Source organism: Protomyctophum parallelum, assembly GCF_964188405.1.
Source record: "Protomyctophum parallelum genome assembly, chromosome: 2".
In the NCBI taxonomy this organism is placed as follows: domain Eukaryota; kingdom Metazoa; phylum Chordata; class Actinopteri; order Myctophiformes; family Myctophidae; genus Protomyctophum; species Protomyctophum parallelum.
The window spans coordinates 52364437-52388077 of NC_139699.1; the positions used below are offsets into that span (position 1 = coordinate 52364437).

At 41.6% G+C, this 23641-nt stretch overlaps 1 protein-coding gene across 3 annotated transcripts in view; it reads left to right on the forward strand.

The window, feature by feature from the left end:
- The window catches only part of tln2a (talin 2a), a 182932-nt gene extending 166844 nt beyond the window's left edge, over window positions 1–16088 (forward strand). For all 3 annotated transcript variants that reach the window (XM_083759576.1, XM_083759577.1, XM_083759578.1), the window contains 8 exons: window positions 1595–1780; window positions 2799–2906; window positions 3313–3418; window positions 5793–5917; window positions 9594–9782; window positions 10434–10616; window positions 11155–11280; window positions 11896–16088. In XM_083759576.1, the coding sequence (XP_083615702.1) occupies window positions 1595–1780; window positions 2799–2906; window positions 3313–3418; window positions 5793–5917; window positions 9594–9782; window positions 10434–10616; window positions 11155–11280; window positions 11896–12024 (1152 nt within the window). In that variant the 3' untranslated portion in view covers window positions 12025–16088. The remainder of the gene's footprint in view (window positions 1–1594; window positions 1781–2798; window positions 2907–3312; window positions 3419–5792; window positions 5918–9593; window positions 9783–10433; window positions 10617–11154; window positions 11281–11895) is intronic.
- Window positions 16089–23641: the final 7553 nt, after the last annotated feature.

A 23641-nucleotide genomic window follows, 5' to 3' on the forward strand; every position in this document is an offset into this window, starting at 1 on the left:
TGATGGGTGGTTGATGTATATTAAGCCCTAACCACACCAGAGGGTCGCCATGCAACTCCTTGCAACCATTATTCCCAATGGCAGTTGCAAGGAGTTGCATTGGTGTGGTTTGTTTTGTTGCAAGGAGTTGCGAGTATAGTTGCAAGGAGTGCACCAAAGCATTATGGGAATTGTAGTCCAGGAATTAAGTGAGCCCAGTGTTCATGACATAATGGACACTTTGAAATACTAAAATATCTAAAAACACATACTGTATTACCCACATAAAACCCCCCAGGATGTTGTCTCGCAAACATCATTAAAATAAGATCTGGTTGTTGTAGCGTTCTCTGGCCGTGGTCGACACACATGCACAGTTTGATCATCCCATTGCTTACGACGCTGTAGCTTAGCCATGACGAAAGATGATCCCATAGGCCGAACTCTGAATCGCAAATAAACAGCTTACATTTTGGGAAAGCGAAACATGGACGTCATGGTTCTGTGCATATATGCTAATGGTCAATGCCTGTGTGCAAGAGGAGCCGTGCAGAACAGACAGGCTTTGATTACAGTGTTTTGATGACAGAGGTTTCCTTATCATATAGTAGGATGCAATTGGTCCTGGAAAATAACAACAAAAAAAACCGGTCAGATCATTAATTAACGGGCCCTCTTTGAAACGGGTTCCCAGGTTAAAGATATATTTCCATAAACTTTGTGAACCCCTTTGTTTACCCAGCTCATCTGTGTATAGGCTTAAGAGTCTTATCTAGATGCTGACTCGGGGAAAGGCTTATCTCCATTAGTTTAATAGTTTCAGTGATTAGCAGGCTTTCTTATCAGCATCCCCTCAGGGGGTGCACCCAGAGCCCATGCAGACACACAGCATGAGAACCCAGCACATTAACCCTAGACAATTTACCGCCAAGTCATACTGTAACTAATTAGCTTATTAAAAGTTTGTACCTTGTCCTTGTGCTAAATTGGCAGCTACTGAGGACATGGATACTTATGTATCCACAACAGCTTCTACTGTATATACTTTGTATGCATGTATGCAATAAAAGAGACGTTATCGGACCTTGTTTATTAGTTTAATAAAATACAATGCAATGCAGCCAACTAACTAACTGTTTGCTGTTTACTGATTTCCATAATCATTGTATTCTCGTTACTGTATGAGAGAGATGTTTTATCACCGTTCCAGTGGAAATGTTAGGTTGTTTTTTTGTTAGTATTTTTGAGGGGCGCCAGCCCCTCCTACTGTATGTCCAGCTTTGAGGGTGTGTGTAAACACAAACATTATTGTCCTAACACAAACATTGATAATGAATGTCTCAGGAAGAGTAGGGAGACCATCTCCAACCACTGCACATACTGTATACTGAATGTAGTAGTTATCATCTCTATCGGGGGGAAATCTTATATGTACGGTAGTATGTCCAAAACTGTTACTTTTCAGGATTCAAATTCAGATCGACAAGCTAAGCTTAAAGTTCATATTCATTCAAATGAGTTCCCGTTGCTCTCTCTGTTACTACGATTATTAGAAAGACCACATTGAACTTGTCTAATGCATGACACCATGTTGGCTGCGTGCTCTCGCCACCAGGTGTTCCAGTCCAAGGTGGCCCCCGGTAAGACCGCCACGCCCGAGGAGTTCATCCGCATGACCAAGGGCATCACCACGGCCACTGCCAAGGCGGTGGCCGCCGGGAACTCTGGCCGCCAGGAGGACGTCATCCACACCGCCAACCTCAGCCGCAAGGTCATGTCTGATATGCTGAACAGCTGCAAGGTGTGTTGGCATATATTACAACATGGGTCTTCAACAGGGGGTCTCTCTCTAGAGCCTAATCTTTGTGTGATAGGAACTTAAAAAATGATACTGTATGTATGTGTGTGTATATGTATATATATATGTATATATATATATGAACCCCTTGAACTCTAGCATCCATGTTCTGAGGGGAAACATTTGCCAAAAACAGCAGATCTACAAGCTACGAGCTACGATCTATTTTCTGAGAAAAGGTTTTGTGTAGAGGGGGACAAAAGCAAACCAAGTACAGAGCTAAAGGTTTACAAAGTAGTGCCTCAAAGAAACTCGGTGGATACCAGGCAAACAATGAACCTAGAAGTATCGGTCTAAACAACATTTGTGCACAAGTAAAACTAAATAAACATTTGTGTATATGAGTGTATGAGTAAAACTATCAAACTACTATACTGAAATCAAACTGAAACTAATTAAATTAGTAAAAGGAATTTTAATTGAGTTTTAATTAAACTCAAACTTAATTAAATAATGAATCTTTAAAATCTGCAAAAACTGTCTCAGAATAGGCAGCATCACAAACCAAACTACACTACAAAATGAAAAGACAGAAAAGAAACTCAGGAACAGCCGTTACTTGAGGAAAAAAAGAGAATGACCCAAGTAAGGGAGTATAAGATTCTGAATTTAAAGAAAGAAACCATCAGACATTATGGAACGGCCAGTGAGTGTAAAAATCAATCAAATAAATAAATGATGAGTACATCAAACTGCTGTTCTCTTCCCACTCGCTCGCAGCAGCCCAGAGACCATCCATACACCTGACATCTCGAATGGCTAGTTAAAATAATTGTTTGTTTTTCAACAATCAAATGCTATACTCTCAAATATCCCAGGCTATTTTGCAGGTTAAGACCTTTAGATTTTAGACTCATAGCTTTTAGCCTCTAGTCTTTTCAGCAGTAAAGGTCCCCACACACCGCGGCCGGTGTGCAACCACCTTTACACCCGTTTCTTTCTTTCTTGTTTTGTCCTCCAGCAAGCAGCCTACCATCCAGAAGTGAACGAGGAGGTGAGAAACAGGGCTCTGATGTTTGGAACGGAGTGTACAACAGGATACATTGACTTGCTGGAGCACGTACTACTGGTAGGGAACTCTACTGTATATATCTACTGTACACATCTACTGTGCCACTTTTTATGGGTAGTGTTAATTTAACTCCAAAAGTGTACAAATGAACCTGAATCAACCTCTGGTGCCTGTACATATTTTTGTCTGGTATTACATTAGTCCATGATGGTGCATGCTGAGTAATACAGTTAATACAGTAATACAGTAATACAGTAATACAGTAGTGTGTGTGTGTGTGTGTGTGTGTGTGTGTGTGTGTGTGTGTGTGTGTGTGTGTGTGTGTGTGTGTGTGTGTGTGTGTGTGTGTGTGTGTGTGTGTGTGTGTGTGTGTGTGTGTGTGTGTGTGTGTGTGTGTGTGTGTGTGTGTGTGTGTGTGTGTGTGTGTGTGTGTGTGTGTGTGTGTGTGTGTGTGTGTGTGCAGGTCCTGCAGAAGCCCACGACAGAGCAGAAGCAGCAGCTAGCCGTGTGCTCCAAACGTGTTGCAGGAGCCGTCACTGAACTTATTCAGTCCGCTGAGGCCATGAAAGGTACACACACACACACTCAATGACACTTCACATGTCAAATATCATTATCTTATTATAACTATGCTATTTACCATAATGTATAATGAAAAGCAGAAGCCATTAAAGCGTGCTGTATTATCTATACATAACATAACTTGACATATGGGTTGTAGCCATTGTACAGTACCATAGATGTCCTCCATGAATGTTTCTCATCTTAGCGCGGGGGGGGGGGGGGGGGGGGGGCTGGCACAACTGGGGAGGATGACGTGTTTACACTCTCCCAGTGGAACTCCTCACTGGCCCCTTTTCCACTAAAAGAATTTTGATTCTAGAACTGGTTCCGTTCTAGATTATTTTGGAACCTTGGTGCTTTCACAGAACCGGTGGCCATTTTTTGGTTCCAGTTCCGAACCAACTTTTAGGTGTCTGGAACAATTCATTTTCAGTGGGAACGCGGGAAAAAGGAACCGAACCGAAAAGTGTCCAGTGATGTGTAAGATATGGCTCCGTGTGTATGAAGTTGTCTACCCTCTCCCCAGACCAACAGTGGGGGTCTGCAGGCAGCACGGCAGTACACTGGGGCATTGACAAGTAAGCAACAGATTAGTGAACGGTCAGCCGGTCATTATTGAGAAATAAACCCCAGGTGTAATCACCCTGAAGGAGTTTATATACTGTAGTTTATGTCAATAATGAGAAATAATAATTAGAATTGTACTGCGTACACTAAAGACAATAGTGCATAAGATTATGTCAGGCTCGTCCAGCGCAACACGGACGGCTTGCAAAACTCCTGTGAGAAATGCTGATCAAATTTGAATCGAGAAGATGGGTCTTGTACGATGGCTACTTCTGTATGTGAAACTGGAGTTGCGGATTAGATCTTATAACGCACCGTTTGGTAATGCCTCTGTCCTCTGTCTTTTGCCACAGATGGAGGTAAGTCAGGAACTCTATCTCTTGTTGTTTTGTTACTTCTTCACCATCACGTGTTGTGCATTCCATTCTCTGCTCAACGCTGCCACGCATTGATCCATCCAGTAACTGAAATTTTTATTTTGAACCAGGGCTGGGCAATATGTCACTATCAATATCACCATTATTTCAAATGTTTGTTTCAATTGTGATTAATTAATGATTATTTTACTGTTGTAATGTTTGTACTCACATTATTATCACACTAATCATTCATCTATTCATCTATTTTAATAAATTAATATATTTTAATAAAATAATCAATTTTCAAAACCACCCAAAATACAAGCTCACAATGTGTTGCATTGTGACATGTTGTGAGCTTACAGATCGACTATTCGCACAGAACCATAGTGCAACAAAATATGAAAAGTGGTTAAAGGAGAATTCCATGCTAGAATGCTTTTTTATCTTTCTTACCTTTCTTTGTAGTTGTTACGTCCCCACCAAAGAGGTCCAGGTGTTTTTTTGTGCAAAAACTCCTTATTGGCTATTTTCCCTACCATAAGCCCTCAATGAATTGCATTGCATTGAATGGGAATTGAATGGGGCTATGGGGTGTTATGCTAGTTCGCTTATTTCCATCAAAAGAAGTAGTAAAGTGTGCCGCTTGGGATATTATTTACATTATGAAGAGAGGATATATACAAAGAAATTATAATTTTGAGCGATGGAAATAAGCGAATTGGCACAACACCCCATAGCCCCATTCAATTCCCATTCAATTCAATGCAATTCATTTAGGGCTTATGGTAGGGGAAATAGCCAATAAGGAGCTTTTGCACAAAATAACACCTGGACCTCTTTGGTGGGGACGTAACAACTACAAAGAAATGTAAGAAAGCCTTTTAGTATGGAATTCTCCTTTAAGTTGCCAAGTCTTGAGACTTGCCAAGTCGGTGACAGGGTCTAAAGGTGGCTTTCCGATACATTTTGAGGTTAATTGCTCAGCCCTATATCTTGTACTCAGTGCTTCCAGGACAGAATCTTCTCCATCCATCATCACGCTTTTTTTTTTTTTGACTCCTCGTTCCATCAAAATAACGTTGACGCTTCCACCTTTCATTTCAGTGAATGGCAGTTGTTTTGCGGTGTCCACCAGCTGTTGCATGATGATAATGGGATATGGTGACATGTGTGTGTGTGTGTGTGTGTGTGTGTTCTCACAGTGTGTTGTTGTTGAAGCATGTTCTGTTGACACCCTGCTCTGAGGCGCTTTAGTATTTATTCTCATGGGGTGCAGGCTTAATAATATCAATTATATAATTAATATATATATATATTTATAAGTGTGTGTGTGTGTGTGTGTGTGTGTGTGTGTGTGTGTGTGTGTGTGTGTGTGTGTGTGTGTGTGTGTGTGTGTGTGTGTGTGTGTGTGTGTGTGTGTGTGTGCGTGCACTCCCTCGCTTGCTTGCAGGTTCAGAGTGGGTGGATCCCGAAGACCCCACGGTCATCGCAGAGACGGAGCTCCTGGGTGCTGCAGCCTCTATTGAAGCAGCAGCGAAGAAACTGGAACAGCTGAAACCCAGAGCCAAGCCCAAGGTACATCACCAATCAGAAACAGTGGTTTCCTTTGTGTGTCTACGTCACTTACTTACTACCTCCATGCGCAAGCCCATTGGTCGAGCCCTTTTCCTTCATGTTACAGGCCTTAAAACCGGCCCAAACGTGCTGTTCCAGATTTTGCCACTTGGAAATCTTTGCTTTAAAAAAAATCACCCCCGCTCCTGTGGGCTTGACCAAACCCGGGAGATGGAGTGGGACAAACATGTCATGTATTTATTTTATTTTATTTTACATAATATATGGCATTAATGGCGAACATATCATTAAACCAATAGTTCTTTTTTTGTTATTGTACCACACTAGCAAACTCCTGCAATGTCAATGTCTCCTCATTGTTTTTAAAACACAATTATGTTCTTAATTGTACAATAATTTTCACACCAGGGTGTCTTTAGTTCACGATGTTGGGAAACTTCAAACCGCATGCCTGTAGTTTGTGCCTGTCTCTGTCTGTGTATGTGTCTGTCTTCATAGACAAATTCAGAAACGGGTCTCAAACGTATTTCCTGTAGGCAGAGACAACATATCTGCGGTGTAAACAGCCAGCTCTTCTTTATTTTTTTATCCCACGATTTGCAACCCATTTTTGTCACCCTGTGTCAATTATCGAATGTAATCCTGGGCGCTACACTTCCTCTGCCAACCTGGGGGGGCAGCGGACTGACCTCAGGCTTCCTTCTATGCAGCATGAGGAGTCCAAGCTGCTTCTTTTCACCTGCCAGGGGAGAGTTTCCCTGGTTGGACGTAGCACGTGGAAGGAACACGTTATTTCGATCAGTTCCTTTCCCCTCCATCAGGCTGGCCAGGGGGAGGTAGTTTAGAGACCAGGATTACTGCATGTTTTTTGTCAGGGTAACTACCCTAGGGGACACGGGGAGAACATGCAAACTCCACACAGAAAGGCTATTTTGCCAACCCCACCTAGGGTATGGGACCCCACCTAGGGTATGGGTACTGATGACTCGGATGAGGGAACACACCCCCAGCGCCCACAGGCAGCGTATCGAACCCAGGACCTTCTAGCTGTGAGGCGACAGCACTACCGTCTACCGACTGTGCCACCGTGCCCCCTCACAACCAGCTCTTCTACTACATTGAATGGTAGAGTGACTGATGTTGGTCTGCTCAAAAATTACTCTTTTACCTGCTTTTTACTAACACTAACTTTACAAAGATGCCCAGAACATCGATGAACCTGCTTATGGCTGCTCCAACAGTAGTGGCAACATTCAACTTTGGAGAGAAATGGAATGTCAAAAAATACACTGCAGTGTCTGAGACCAGAGCCATAGAGTAATGGTGGAGATGAAGCAGTGAAAGGTCCTGAAAGATACATAATGTCAGTCTTACACAATACCCAATCTGTCTGTTGTATGAACAGAAAGATATGTCGCCTCCGCCTACAGGAAATACGTTTTCTGCGACCCGTTCCTGAATTTGTCTGTATGTCTTTTTACCTGTCTCTATATGTGTGTAACATGTCCTTTTACCTGTCTCTATATGTGTGTATGTCCTTTTACCTGTCTCTATATGTGTGTATGTCTTTTTACCTGTCTCTATATGTGTGTATGTCTTTTTACCTGTCTCTATATGTGTGTATGTCCTTTTACCTGTCTCTATATGTGTGTATGTCCTTTTACCTGTCTCTATATGTGTGTATGTCCTTTTACCTGTCTCTATTGTGTATGTTTAACTCTCTGTGTGTGTGTACGTCCTTTTAACTCGTGCGTGCGTGCATGCGTGCGTGACCTACAGCATAACGTCCCATACATCTCCATTTACATTGACAGGAATACAGTAAACTGTCCCTTCATTCTGGAGCCCAACCGATGACAGGTCTCTGGGTCCTATCCCCATTTTGGACAGTCGTATAGGCCCACGGTCGATTACCCAACTGAAAATATATAATACCTGGGCAGTCAGACAAACCTGTTTTACTCTGAGGAAGACAAAAGTTGAAACGCCAGTCACCCTGCCAAACGATAAAGAATGTGCAGACCAGTGGAGTGCTCCAGTTTTATTTTATTTGGGTGTTCTCCTGAAGTGCCCATGCAGGTATCAAATATTTTCTGATGCAAGCTGTCCCTGTTGAGGACAGAGGAGCGCCTTTTTTCTTACCTATATGGTTGATTGTATTAAAAAAAGAAAATGTTAGAAAATGTTTGCAGATATCAGAAACGTTTCACCTATTAATGACATGCCCAAATAGGGATGCAAGGTTGAAAGTTTTTTAAAGTTGGGACACATTGACTGCATGGCAGACACTGATGTATTAAAAATAGTCAAAATAATGGCTGCTATATCGGTTGGGCTCTAACCAATGTACAGTGTCGTTTTCCCCTCCCTCTCTCCCATCATGCATCTTGTCTTCTATCCACTCACCTATACAGTTAACTGTAAGCCAAAAGTCTTTTCCAATCCTCTCTCCCACAAAGTCCCAGTTAGCCCCCTACCCCACCCCCTTACCCCCACACCCCACCGGAGGCCTTCTTTGCAGGGCTCTGTGTGATATGTTTGATATATTAGGTTGTTATTCAGTCCCAACTATATATCAAACATATTCCTACAGTGTCCCGCCCTGTCTACAGACGTGTTCTCTGTGTGTTCTCTGTGTGTTCTCTCTGTGTGTGTGTGTGTGTGTGTGTGTGTGTGTGTGTGTGTGTGTGTGTGTGTGTGTGTGTGTGTGTGTGTGTGTGTGTGTGTTTTGGTGTTTCAAAGGACGGGCTGAAGTAGAGAATATTCTTCTATGATTTGAAATACCGCCACGTTTGTTCAATGTGTCTTGTGTGTTGGTAGCTCTCATGCAGTATACTGCAGTTTTAGCTAGCTGTTGTTGCGACCGTCCCAACTCCCAAGCTGTTTTCATTAAGCCTGATTTACACGCAAGTGTCGCGTGCAGCAGAAGAATTGCAGATCTACAAGTTCATGTTCCTTGTGAGCTTGTACACAATACACATAAAGGCGTAAATGCACCCACAAATTTAATTTGATTACAAGCTTACTATCTTCTATTATTACTTTATATTATTACAAGTCAAGACATATATATATCAAGGTGATTATTTCTAGCACCACTCACTGAAAGCATTCATTCATTGTACTGCTACATTATGACAAGTTTGAACTAGATTATATGAAGAATTAATGTATTGAATCAATCTTATCTCCTACTTGGTGTCGATAGAAAAGGAACAGAGCGTGTTACTGGAATTGATTATAGCATTGGGAAACCTTTCTTATTTACATACTTAAAATAAACATGGTACAAAGTGAGGTTAGTGATAACAAAATAATAACCTGATATATCACTTAAGTTATTGTACATACAGTATATCATGAGGAAACCTCATATGACCAAAACTGTTACTTTTCAGGATTCAAATTCAAAAATGGAAAAAATTGCCGATCTACAAGCTGAAAACATGTTGTGATGTGACACGTTTTGAACTTGTAGATCTGCTAATTGTTTACTTTTGTGGGTGCGACACTGTATTATGATCAAGTAGAGCATAAATGTATCACAAAATAGAATAAATACACTGCAACATATATGGAGCTAAGAGGTTTCTGCCAGACAGTGACGATATAGTAAAAGCAAGCTCTCTAGTCCATCGTCCCCAAGTTGTTGATTGTGACGGTGTTTCTCTCCCAGCAAGCAGATGAGAGTCTGGACTTTGAGGAGCAGATTCTGGAAGCTGCCAAGTCCATCGCTGCAGCCACCAGCGCTCTGGTCAAGTCTGCCTCGGCTGCCCAGAGGGAGCTGGTGGCCCAGGGCAAGGTGGGCGCCAGCAGTGGCAACGCCGTGGATGATGGACAGTGGTCCCAAGGGCTCATCTCAGCGGTGAGTGGAACATTTTGAACATGTAACATTATCAATTCATTTAATACACAGGACCACAATGGAAACAAGTCCCCAGGGGTTTTTTGTGTTATCCTTTTAACAACCATTGTAAATGGTACCCCCTTACAAATTGCATTATGTTAATAAAGTATTCAAATAAATAAATAAATTACACTTTATGACCACTAAGAAACATCCTTAAAAAGGACAGTTTTCAATAGTTTTTATTTTGTTTTGTTTTTGTTTTGTTTTCAAAGTCGATTTCTTAGTTTATTTTTTACTTTTTACTTTTATTTTTATTTTTATTTTTATTTTTGAATTTTTTTACAAAACTTAAATGATTAAAAACGGATGAATTAATTAATTAATTATTAACAGGTCTGTTAACAGTACAGATAGTGCAGTCAAAGGGTATGCTAAAAGAATAACACAAAACGCCAGAGGGGGCTTGTTTCTATTGTGGTCCATTGTACTTTAATTAGTAAGTTTTATAAGCACACAAGCAGTTTCCCCCCCTCAATTCAAGTTTAATTATGTTGTTAGTTATTTTTTTAGACCACTAAAAAACATGACACCCAATGAGCATTCCGAACAGGACACATTTTGACGGTCTGGGTATTTTTCTCTCTTGTTTTTCTCTCCCTCCACCAGGCTCGGATGGTAGCAGCAGCTACCAGTGCCCTGTGTGAAGCAGCCAATGCCTCGGTCCAGGGCCATGCCAGCGAGGAGAAGCTCATCTCCTCCGCCAAGCAGGTAGCGGCCTCCACGGCTCAGCTGCTGGTGGCCTGTAAGGTCAAGGCTGACCAGGACTCTGAGGCAATGAGGAGACTACAGGTAACGTGCACGCACAGAAGTATCACATTCTGCTTGATAACGCCAGTATATTCAAGGGATTGTACGTACGTACCGACAGCCTTTATTCAGAATAAGCCACGCATCAATCAGCATGCTGAGGTTTGGTACGCATGCGTTGCCTGAGTTATTGTGTGCAGGGATATACAGTAGGTTCTTTCTCCCTCTCTCTCTACTCTCTGGGTTATTGCATGGGTGAAATAGGCTCCCTCCCCCTGGCCATAATCTACACACACATACCCACATACAGTACAGTATAACATCAACTTCATATAGAAGACGAGCAGAAAATGTGCCACAAATATAATGGTGATTAGTGCTGAAATTGTTCCATATCCACAGAACTTCAACTGTATTATTAATAGAGCTATCAGTGTAATAGATGTCACGTTACCTTGAAAATATGTTATTGTTGGTGAGCCACAAAATATAAATGATTTTAAATGTGCCTGATGTATTGACATGGTACTGTTGCTGTTAATGTTGTATTGCTACTTAAGACATTTCATTCTTCCTAAAGGCTGCTGGGAATGCGGTGAAGAGGGCGTCGGACAACCTGGTGCGCGCGGCGCAGAAGGCGGCGTTCGACAAAGCGGATGAGCACAACGTGGTGGTCAAGACCAAGTTTGTGGGTGGAATAGCACAGGTAAGACCCTCCCCAGCCCCCCACCTGGTTGTTATGAAACCACCCCCAAATGCACTTCCCTCACTGAGGGTCTCATGTAAAGTATGTGTTAAGCAGCTGAGCCCTGTTTTAATGCCATCTGGTGGACAGCTAGAGGATAGCAGGTCTGGGGGAGTTGAAGGAGAGATGGAAGCAGACTTGTGATTTTGTTGCTGTTGGGTGGAATCTCTGTATGTCCAAAACTATGTCTTAAATAGTGAAAATAAACGATCTACAAGCTTGCTTGTAGATCGGCTATTTTCACTACTTTTGTGCGACACTCCAATATGACGAAGTAGGGCAATAAAATATATATATATATAATCTTTTGTGCTTTTTGCGACAGGAAAGGGGGGGAGAGATGGGGGGAAGACATGCGGCAAAGGTCGTCGGGATCGGGACTTGATCCCGTGACACGCCGTCAGGCTATATTACCACCCTAGGTGCCTGGGCCGCGGTCGTAGGGCATTCATTTACATAATAACATACACAGTTTCTCCCTGACAGCAACGATATGATAGCCGTTCCAGGCTGTAGAGGAATAATAAATGTTTGCGTATGTTGTCCATCTGTCTGATTGTCTGTCCACGCGTCCAGATCATCGCAGCCCAGGAAGAGATGCTGAGGAAGGAGCGAGAGCTGGACGAGGCCAGGAAGAAGCTGGCTCAGATCAGACAGCAGCAGTACAAGTTCCTGCCCAGCGAGCTGCGAGAAGACGATGACTAAATGTCTTATTCCTCTGTACTGCTGCAGTACCGCTGGTAACTCCACAGGGTGGTGCTGTTTTCACAGAGTGTAACTTTACAAACCAAAATAAGGGTCTCTGGATGAAATGGCTTCAGGACATGTGTCCTGTATGTCTTTCATGTACAGAGTAATAATTACTATGAATGATAGAATCTCAACCAGAATGTGACACAGCCAGGGGACAAACGTACAGATTACAGTCTCACACTTGCCCTGAAGTTCCCTGAAAATCTGAGCACCGTATTCATAAAATGTCTTAGAAGATGAACGTATTTAATATTGGTAAAAAGGGATGATCCGGGCACTCAAAGTTAAAAACGAGGAAAGCCTTTATTTAATTAAAAAGGCAACTGCCGCATTCAGTAGTATTTAATATTGGTGTTGATGTAATATGGCTGTATAAAATTCCATCATGACTTAACCGTGATCATCTTCAAATGTTTTCAAAATGATTCAGAATTAGCCGATCTACAAGCTCACAATGCTTCGCTAATGTGACGTGTTTGTGAGCTTGTAGGTCAGTTGTTCTTTAAGTGCTTAAAGGGGCAGATGGGCTCGGATTCAGACCCCTGTTCAAAGACGCTTTATGAATATGTGGGTAACGTACTAGCATAACAACATTAGCACCTTAATATCCGTCTGAATCATGTGTTTGCTCCGTGTCTTCAAATCGTGGTCTGGTGCTCATTAGTCCCATTTATGAAGGCAAAGTATAAAACTGGGATGTTGATGTATTTGGACCGTGCGTACTGTATATTTCAATAATGAATGATATATATTGTCTTTTTGGAAATATTCTTGGATTTGTGGAGACAGTGATTATAAGCATCTTTTACACACCTTTGGTTTCGGGAAACTTTGTAATCTTTCACTAGACGGGGCTACAAACTACAGCCAGCCCACTTTTTAAACTGAAGCTGAACCTTCTATATCGTCTCTGTCGGGTGGAAAGTTAAAACTATTATGTCCAAAGCTGTTACTTTTCAGTATTACATAAAAAAGCATAAGCTACAGATTTCTGCTACTTTTGATGCTTTTGTGTGATGCTGATGTATGTATGATTAAGTATTAATTTATGAAAAAAGACAAAAAGTTGGAGATAAAAGGATTCTGCCCGACAGCAACGATATGATGTTGGTACGTATATAATTCCTTGAATATAGGTGTTATGAAGCAGAATGTGTTAGTCCGTGCTACTCCTATGAATGCTTCCCTACATAGGAAGAGGTGTTACCACGGATACTTGTTACAACTGTATTTTTGTGTTTATTTTTTTTTTCTTTCTTTATCACAACTGGGGTTTTAAACCAATTTTGTTGTTTGTTTTTATTTTTGCAACACATATTTTATTTGAAACCATATATAATGTCACTTGCTAAATAACACAATTAGCAGAGCTCATATAGTGCTACAGACAAGTTCCTGAACCATGCACCGCTAGTACGTTTTCTTATTTCTTATTTTTTATTGTGGAAAAAAAGGTGAAAACTAAGCAAAAAAAACAACTTTATACAGTAGTTTACAAGTTGCAGTACTATGGAGCCATGATAATGGTATTTACTACAAGCTCATGATGCAATAACACTGATGGTGCTTAGAGGCCAGTGTTGCTTTCTTTAGCCTCCATAAAAAGCTATGTATCACAACACTCTGGACACTGTACAAATAAGTTATGAACGAAATGAAAGAAATATCACTATACTTGATTTTGTTTTTTTTTTATGTTTTTGGAATGCGATAGGATAGGCTACAACACAAAAAGCTAATTTATAGTGTTAAACCCAGTTCACCCAAGAAATGACTTGTCTTCCATCAATTACACACCCCATGAAACCTTGATTTATTTTCATTATTTTTTGGACACATTCTAAGCCAACAATTTATGACCAGGTAGGAGACTGACTCCACCGGTTATCAATTTATTGACTTATAGGAATGTGACAAAAATATATAAAAATGTCCATAAAAATCCAAATTTGGGGTGTGTAATTGATAGAAAATAAGTCATTTGGGTGACTGTAAACACCTTTGACCTCATGAATAAATATGAATGCAATGTGGTACCTCTATGAATGAGCTGAACTCTGGGGAGCGTACAGATGTAACCATTTGGTTTACATTTGTATGCTTCCCAGAATTACAAATGGATTAAATTAACGTACGATAGTGAAGTATATAGTTTCAGCAATCCTGTAACACTATCAGATAATTGTTTTCAAACAAGTAAGTACAGAAACTATTCCCAAACCTGATAAAACGAATGCCATAGAGAGAAACCCCACCTCTGTGAAGCGATAAAGAAGAATTGATGCATAATAATGTGAATTGCAGTTTTAAACTGCAATCTTGATTGTACTTTTCTTGTACCGTACCGTTCGGTCCTTCTCTCATTATCCTAATGGTGCTCTGTGCAAGTGTTGTGGCTTTTTCCCCTCGTCGTGAACCGTTAACCATCTGTTTACCAGGTTTGATTGCAGTGTTTGTCCGCCTTTGTGTTATAATATGGAGGGGGAAAAAGAATGGTTTCCGAATAGACAACATCTCATAAGATTATGCCCTGCTCCTGCAGTGTGTCATAAATAATGCATGGCTTTGTGGTTTAACTCTCTGTTGCCGTCATACAAAACTCTTTAAAGGTCTCACCTTCGCATTACAGTCCTGTTCAGACTACAAATAGTTGGTGATAGGACCTTGTTTTTTCAGTATTGTATAAGAGAATGCGGGGTGTGGGGACAACCTGCTGGTTTTCTGGCCTTACTTTGTGTCTGGAGTCCATCAGCGCTCATTTTCCGATAAGTCTGTAGTGTTTTTATTATTAGTGCCTTAGCCGATAGCCCGCACATTGTGCTTGAGTTGACAGCTTTCACCTCATCAGTATACTGTAGATGGATGGAAGGCATCTATCTGGACATGTATAGTGTATGTCAGTGGTTCTCAAAGTCCGCAGAACCATCCAGGGGGCCTTCAGACACTTACAAGTTTGTAACTCTTGACAGTGTACAGATGGAACCAAATGTCCATTTGGTTTCATCTGTACATCTGTAAGGTGGCGGGGGGTCAGTGGCCTAATGCATATAGCAAACTGGGGGTCCTTGAAATTGAAACGTTAAGTCACTGATGTGCATGGTATGGAATGTGATCAGACAATATGTGTTGTACAATGTACCGCTTGACAAGAATAACAGTGTTGATAAAAGGTTGGTGTTTTCAGTCAAAAAGGATATGGCATGTATGTCGAGTGACACATTACATGACACATTGTCATAGAAGGGTTGATTAGGCTTTACTGTCCAGTGTTCCTCTAAACGGTGTACCTGCTGCTTCAAGGCTCAATTCTACTTTGTCGTACGACGGTGTCGTGCGCTGAACACGGCTATGTTTGGCGCCTGACACTTGTTGCACGACTCAGCATAAATCGCCATCTCCAGTCTGTTTTCGCGTTGTTCCTGCCTGCTGTGGACATTTTGGCCTTTTGGGGACTGTTAAGAGGTGGTGTCGGCCAGTCGAAGAAAAATGTGTGAATGTGTTAAATGCCATCAGTATATGTATGTGTGTGTGTGTGTGTGTGTGTGTGTGTGTAGATATGTATATATATATATATATATATATATATATATATACATTACATACATACATACACACAAACATTTTTGTGCTGCATTCCATGGGCATGTACCACAACGCTTCGGATGTAGGACAGGCTACAATTCTGGGTCTGTCTGAATGCTTTATTGTATGTTATACAAGTTCAAATCACTGAAGTTTTATGGATTTTTCCCCTTTATTTTTGTCCTTTTTAAGCCACTATGTGACAAGGATATTGAAGATCATTGTGTATATCTGTCACCGTTAAGATGTTGTGTGATGTGTAATGTTTCAGTGGCATCATGGGAGAAACTGTTGTTGCTTTTCTTCCCCGTAAAACTGAATTAGACAATAGTACATAAAGATAAGTAATAACATACAGTATGAGAACTATTTATCTGGCCTCGAGAAGAAAATGTATTTTTTGTATTCATTGAAAATAAAGGCTTTCAGAGTAATTTGGTGTCCATATTAATGTGGTTTTAATACGACGGTTAACCCATTAAAACCGGGAAAGCATCCATGTAATTTTAGATTTGAGATGTATACCTGTATATGTGTGTGTGTGTGTGTGTGTGTGTGTGTGTGTGTGTGTGTGTGTGTGTGTGTGTGTGTGTGTGTGTCACAAATCGATTCTTAAAAGAATAGCAGATAAGCCGGCGCTATATGAGCTTGTAGATCTGCTATTTTTGAAAGATCTTGAAAATTTGTGCAAATCTTTAAAGCAAACATTTTCAACTCAAAGCTTTGCTTCTGTGGGTCCCTGGAACATAATTTTGAGATGCAGGGTCCGCGGTCAAATACATAATTTTGGGGTCCATGAAAACATATCATTATTGTATATTATATTTTAAAAATAGCCGTATTGAATTAATACATATTTAACTAGATAAAGTGCCAATCGGCACAGGTCTCCACCAGGATTCTTCCTCAGCCTAGTGGGAATATGCGTGCACAGTTTCATCGCAATCGGACACTGCGTTGAGGAGTTGTGGCCATTTGCTACTCCTGAAAACTGTAGGAGCCAATCGTGGCCAATCAGGATGGAATATGAGAAATCAAACAAACCTGTCTTGATCACATGACTATGGAGATCACGTGTACCGATTTGCGTGAAATTTGGATAAAATCTGAAGGAGTAATAATAGAAAATGTGTTTTACATATGTCGGCCTCCTGGTGGCGCTATAAAGAGCAGATGTGAAAAATGCCAGGCAAAGGTTTTTCCTTGGCCTCTAGGGAGTTGGCATAGAAAGTTATCCACAGATCCGTGCAGTTAGAGGTAAAACACTTTTGGGCCAGTTATAGCGCCACCTTGAGGCTGAGTTGAAATTGTTCATGTGGCATTTCGTCCTCGGCCTAGTGGGAATGTGGGTGCACAATTTCAGGGAAATCACGCGATGTGTTCATGATTTGCAGCATTTTGTTTGAAACTGAGCACTCCTGTGAATTTTGGAAGCCAATCTTAACCAATCAGGATGGAGTGTGAGAAATCTGAAAGACCGGTTTGGTTGAATGGCTCTAGAGAGACTGTGTACCAATTTGCGTGATGTTTGGACAAAATCTGTAGGTGTACTGTGCAAAAACTTTTTTTGCACAAAGCGGCCTCCTGGTGGCGCTATAACAGGCCGTTCTGGAAAGTTTGGGGCAGAGGTTCATGGTTGGCATCCAGGGAGTGTGTGTGCAAAATTTGGCATCGACCGGGTTAACGGTGGCCGAGATTAGCTGCTCACGGACGGACGGACGGACGGACACACGGACGGATGGAGTGCAAAACATACTCTCCCCCTAGGCCTTCGGCCTGGTGGAGACAATTATTTGATAGGCAGGCAGGCAGGCAGGCAGGCAGGCAGGCAGACAGACAGACAGACAGACAGACAGACAGACAGACAGACAGACAGACAGACAGACAGATTAATTATGTATTAATTCAATACGGCTATTTTTTTAAATATAATATACAATAATGATACAGTCTAAAATGTAGCTATTGTGTCCATACACAATAAAGGCTACGAAAGAACATTATAAAATAAAAGTTTTTAAGTTTGCCATGAGCGGGATCCGAACCGGGTGCCACACGGAGCAATAAATCGAGAGGCATTTGCACAGACCCCTAGACTATTAGAAAGCTGTGACTTACCTTAAAGAAACGTTCGACTCGGAGGTGGTCTTTTGCAACGAGAGCAGAAAAAAATATATATGAAGAAAGATAACGATATGATTGGGTGTTTTACAGCAGGAACTATTAAGTTAGCTATAATAATAATAATTCATATTCGTAGCACAGCCAGTGGTCACGTGACTTGACACATTTACCCCCGCACGCACGCACGCACCTCCCCTCCCGTATCGGACTATTGTCCCGTCTAACCTCCTGGGGTGGACCACCTCCCAATCACGGACCGGCCGACCTAATCACGGACCGGCCAACGTAATCACGGACCGGCCGACCTAATCACGGACCGGCCGACCTAATCACGGACCGGCCGACCTAATCACGGACCGGCAGACGTAATCACGGACCGGCCGACGTAATCACGGACCGGCCGACGTAATCACGGACCGGCCGACCTAATCACGGACCGGCCGACGTAATCATGGACCGGCCGACCTAATCACGGACCGGCCGACATATCAAACGACCGGCCGACGCACCTACGGACCGGCCGACCCATCGCACCGGCCGGCCGACGTATTTCACGTCGGCCGCTAAAAATGCATTCGGACCGACCGGCCGACCTATAAAAAGACCGGCCGACGGTGCTTACCGGCCAGCACGTACGCCGGAAGAAATGGATTCTGCCCTCCCTCAGTATGTTTGTATTGAACGCAAACCTGCTCTATATCCAGCTCATACAGTATATGGCTGCCAATACCTCAGAATTGACTATGATGAAATGTTAGAAACATCTTTTTGACAAAAGGAGAAACTTGAGGAAGTTAATTACATAACAAAACATTACTTTATTCTGGTCCAGGGCTCTTCTGCCCTTTTTTCAGGACCACTTAACAAAGGCCTTATTGGTCGCAGCCAGGCCATGCCTTGGTCGTGAGCCTGGCAATTGAGTGACACTGACACGAGCATCCTTTCCTGAAATAAAACACAACTAAACACACAAAGTTCCACAAAACGTTTATATTGAAAAGTCTCAGTTGATACCAGAATATAAAGCTTAAACCTTTTCACAAAACACTTTGTTTTAATAAATACAAATATCACTTAGGCCTAAACTACCTCAACTGGTTCAAATTCTGCAACTACACTGAATATGTTTTGTTTTCTTAGTCCTACTACAGTCGTGCTGTAAAGTGTGTAATGTATAGACTAATAAACAGATCAGTTACTTCTGGCAGGGGGACAAGGCCCCTTCAAATGTTCCCCTCTGTCACTGGAGTGTCAGGATGCCATGGTATGTCTGAGTCAGCACTGAGACGTGACGTGAGCTATATTCAGAACCAGCTACAAGAGCTGAGACCTGTGCTAAATCTGGCACGCCCTAAAATCTGAGGAGGTGGCAAAGTCAATTATACACACACTGACACAGCTGCTTCCCAAAGCCGGCCTAAACATTACAATCTTCAGTTAATTCTGCCAAGTAGTGGTGAAGTAACTACATTCACTATACTGTAGGCCTACAACTGTACTTCAGTACAATGTTGTAGTACTTTACTTTACTTAAGTAGGCCTATCTAAACATTTATTTTATATGTTAACTCCACTATATCTCAGAGGCTAGTGTACATTTGACTACACTACAATTATTTGAAAACTTTAGTTAAAAATTACAAAAACATACATGAACCTATTAGGCCCTGTGTTACACTCCGTCTACTTGTAAATTACCATTCTACAGGCTCACAATGCATCGCATTTTCATCTTGACAATTTTTGATGTATATTTTGATGCCAATACTTTTGTACATTTTCTCAAGTAAAATTATGAATATGTGTCTTTGTATTTCTAAATTATGGTTTTGCTACTTTTACTTAAGTCAAACATTTGAGTACTTCTTCCGCCGCTGCCTAAAAGCTAAGATCCCTCGCATCATCTTTCTTTAAAGTCAATTCTCCTACGTGCTGCTCTTTTGAACACTTTTCAAAGTCAATACTGTTAGATCAGTTTCAGTAACTGGGAGAGGGATAAGACATTAGGATGGGTAAATGTGTGCAATAAGTAATGTCAGATTCTATGATCTGTGAAGTGTGAGTATAGGGTATACGATCAGAGGGGGCCTCGGCCGGGGAAGAAAGCTAGTCTCTGGTCATGAAACTTGGCCCAGCGTTGTGACGCTGGCAGTGAATTGGACATGTGCAGCCAGCTGATGAAAGACAGCTCCTCCATTATATGTAATGCCCCGGAATCTAATTATGATAAAAGTCATAAAGAGTGTCGTGTTGCGGACGGACGGATGTCCACTGCGTGCCTTGCGGTTCCAAACATTCTCCTCTTAACAGTATGTTTACCTCTGAGTCACTGAATCCTACATACACACACAGACACACGCACACACACACACAGGGCCTTCAAAACCTCCAAATTGAGATGTATTTGGCCACAGACCCTCATCTGAAAATGTAGAAGATTTATGTAAAAAAATATATATAAATGATCTAAATTACGGTATTCAAATGTCTTCGATAGGTCTATGTATTTGGATATTTTTCTATATTTATCAAAAAATATAAAAAATAGATGTACAAGTTCGCAGCGGGTACGTTGCGCTCTGAGCTTGTAGATGTGCTATTTTTGAGTAGCCACGGTATGAATTATTGAAGTGGTAATGATTGTGATGCTACATTAACTACTTTTGTTGGGGACCTGCAGGAAGTCCCCCAAGGACCCCTGGGGATCCCCAGACCCCACTTTGAGAACCAAAGCATGCTTGAATTGGACAGGGCATGAGACACGAAGGATAACTTGGTCCCGACTCCTTTGGGGTATTTTCATGATATTTTGTGTGCTCTGCATTTACCCATCCTAACAAGGAGCAGTGACTGGGTGCTATTAATACGACGCCCGAGCAAGTGTCTTGCTCAGGGACACTTTGACACCTTCTGTTTCCCAACTACAGCTACGTATGGCTGTCTCATGAAAACCATATGGAAAACCATAAAACCAGATTTCCTTCCAATATTTTAACTTGATTTCTTTCATTCTTTCAGTATGTCAGATATTTTGCTGTTAGGGTTATGGTGAATCCAAAGGGAGGAAAATAACTTGGGACTCAGCAATAACATAGTGAGCCATCAGGCATCTGGGATGCTGAACACTCACACTGAACTGTTACCTTCTCTGCTCCGCATGACCTCATGTACGTTAACTTCTGCAACACCAACACACTTATTAAAAGCTTCACATAGCAGTTATTGGTCTGGTGTGCATGCAAGCGAGCAAGTGAGCGAGTGTGTGTCCGGTAATCAGAAAATCACCGGTTCTCCTCCCAGCCCTGGTCTACTGTATGTGTTGAAGTGTCCCTGAGCAAGACACTTAACCTATTAACTGCTACACCTCGAGCACTCATTATAACCATCTGAGCAGCTATCAGCTGGGTGAAGGCTGGCTTAAATAGAATCCCCCCCCAGGAATAACAAAGGCTTTCTCCTTACTTTCCCCACCCCAACATACCCAGCCCCCACTTGAACAGGTCCCTTTGTCGTCTGTGTCTCTATTCAGCTGTCAGCAGATCTGTCATCATCAACACGTATGAAGACAAGGCACCATGCAGGTTTGACTGTGGTCCCATATTGCTGCGCAAATGAACAAGAGCATAGAGAATTGATGAACAATCGTAGCTTTTTTAAATTTATTTTGTATCCCCTATCCCGTTGAGTAAGTATTGTTAATTCGTTAGGGAATGCAAAATTGTGACTGTAAAACCTTTCTCATAATCTGACATCTGACAGTCTTTTCAGTTGCATCTAATTTAATGAGAACAAAACAGCAATAAATACTACAAAAACATCAATTTTACACCACATCATTTTAATTTCATTTTAATTGAACCTTTATTTAACCAGTAAAAAACACATTGAGCCTAAATTATCTTTTACAAGGCTAAGAGACGAGGCGAAACACAGCTCTGCCAGTAACAATAAATACAAGACAATAACAGATATGTAACATTCATAAACACAGTACCCACTAACGAACCAGTAAGACGCCTTAAAGGCGAGGAGCGACCACAGGGCTGAGACACTCTGCCGGAATAATGTCACTTTATTATGTCAGCACAGACAGTGAAATCTCTACCGCAGTCCTGATGTCACTTGCTCGCTCGTCCCCTGGTCCAGGGCCGTAGAAGTTTCATTTTAAATTGTCTCATAAGCATTGTGGTCCAAAAATAAATAAACTGTCTCAGCGATATTGTCAGGGAGTTGTCTCTGTGTCGTCACAACTGTAAATAAACTGTCTCAGTGATGTTGTCAGGGAGTTGTCTCTGTGTCGTCACAACAGTGATATTTGATAGTGTCTGTCAGCAAAATTTGTAATAATTCGACGGCAGTAACATTAGCGTTTTCTCTTAGTCAGTTGATTCTTTATATCCATATGAGTCAAACCAGCGTGATCATGGGACGTGGATGGGAAGTCCCTGGCAGTCAAAATGACAAAAGTATTACCGGTATCTTAATACTTAGGCACAAACCAACTATAACAATAGAACAATATTGATGTAACTAAGAGACAGTGACAGTGATTTACAGAGGTCAGCAGAGTTCATGGAGAACAACTTACAGGTGATATTAACACCATTGTTAACGTGTCACATATAGCAGCATGCTGTGAATTCTGGGAACACTGTGAGATGGTTCTTATTGTTGTCCTGAGTCTGTATAGGGCAGGCTGTATGGTACAAATGTTTCTTAATGTTAATGTTTCTTAATGTTTCTTCACTCCTGGTGAACGACAACAGGCAGTAACAACTACAGTTACAAATACAAACTCTATGCCAAGGACATGCATGCATGGCCCAAACCCATGGAATCAACGCCATGGAATCAAACTCATGAGGTCAAACCTTAGAGTATATATGAATAGAGAAGACACCCGAGTTCTCCTCCCATCCACTTGCATTAAGTTGCTCAAAAGCGCATGAGGCGATTTCACTCCTCCTTCCTGGTAGGAACAGAGTGCATTCTGGGATGGATTTGCCCCAAACACATGAACGCGCTGCCGTTGACTATCATTGTGCCGTTTGTGCGCGTTCACGTATGAAACATTCGTTCACGTGTCATGGCCCCAAACACATGAACGTGCGCAATGATAGTCAACGGACCAGCGCTGGCTCGAGCTGCAATGACAAATCCGGCCACTATGTCCATTTCGCCTCAGGGTTTCCTCTGGGTGCCTTCTCTATTCATATATACTCTAAGGGTCAAACACGCTAAAATCAATCATAACCGCATGGCTCAAACGTCTGCTACTGCTCATAGCACTTGTACTCTCTACTGCCCCATCTGGCGGAGTTACCGCTGACTGACATGTTAGAGAAAGTCTCAGTTCTTCTCTCTTTCTTGCCATTTCCTGTCTCTGTCACTATCAACAATAGTTGGAATTAATGCCCAAACTATCTTTCAAACGAAAAAGAAAAACATAATAATAATAATAATAATAATAATAATAATAATAATAAGAAAAGAAAAGAAAAGAAAAGAAAAGAAAAGAAAAGAAAAGAAAAGAAAAGAAAAGAAAAGAAAAGAAAAGAAAAGAAAAGAAAAGAAAAGAAAAGAAAAGAAATTCAAATCTGGCAGGTATAAAGTGACTATGTTTGTCAGTCTGTTTGGCCAGGCTCCTGGGATAACAGGAATGGTGTCATGAACCTCAGTGATGTGTGTGCATGAGTGACATACCAGCCTGGCTTGCAATACAGTCCACTACGCTGATAGTGGCAGGATAACAACTTGGTGACAGCTGTCTGCCTTTTTAGAGGGACGCAGCGGGAAGGATACTAGGCAACCAAAAAGACTTCGTTTATTTGTACAACAACGAAGACCAGATATGTTACCATTT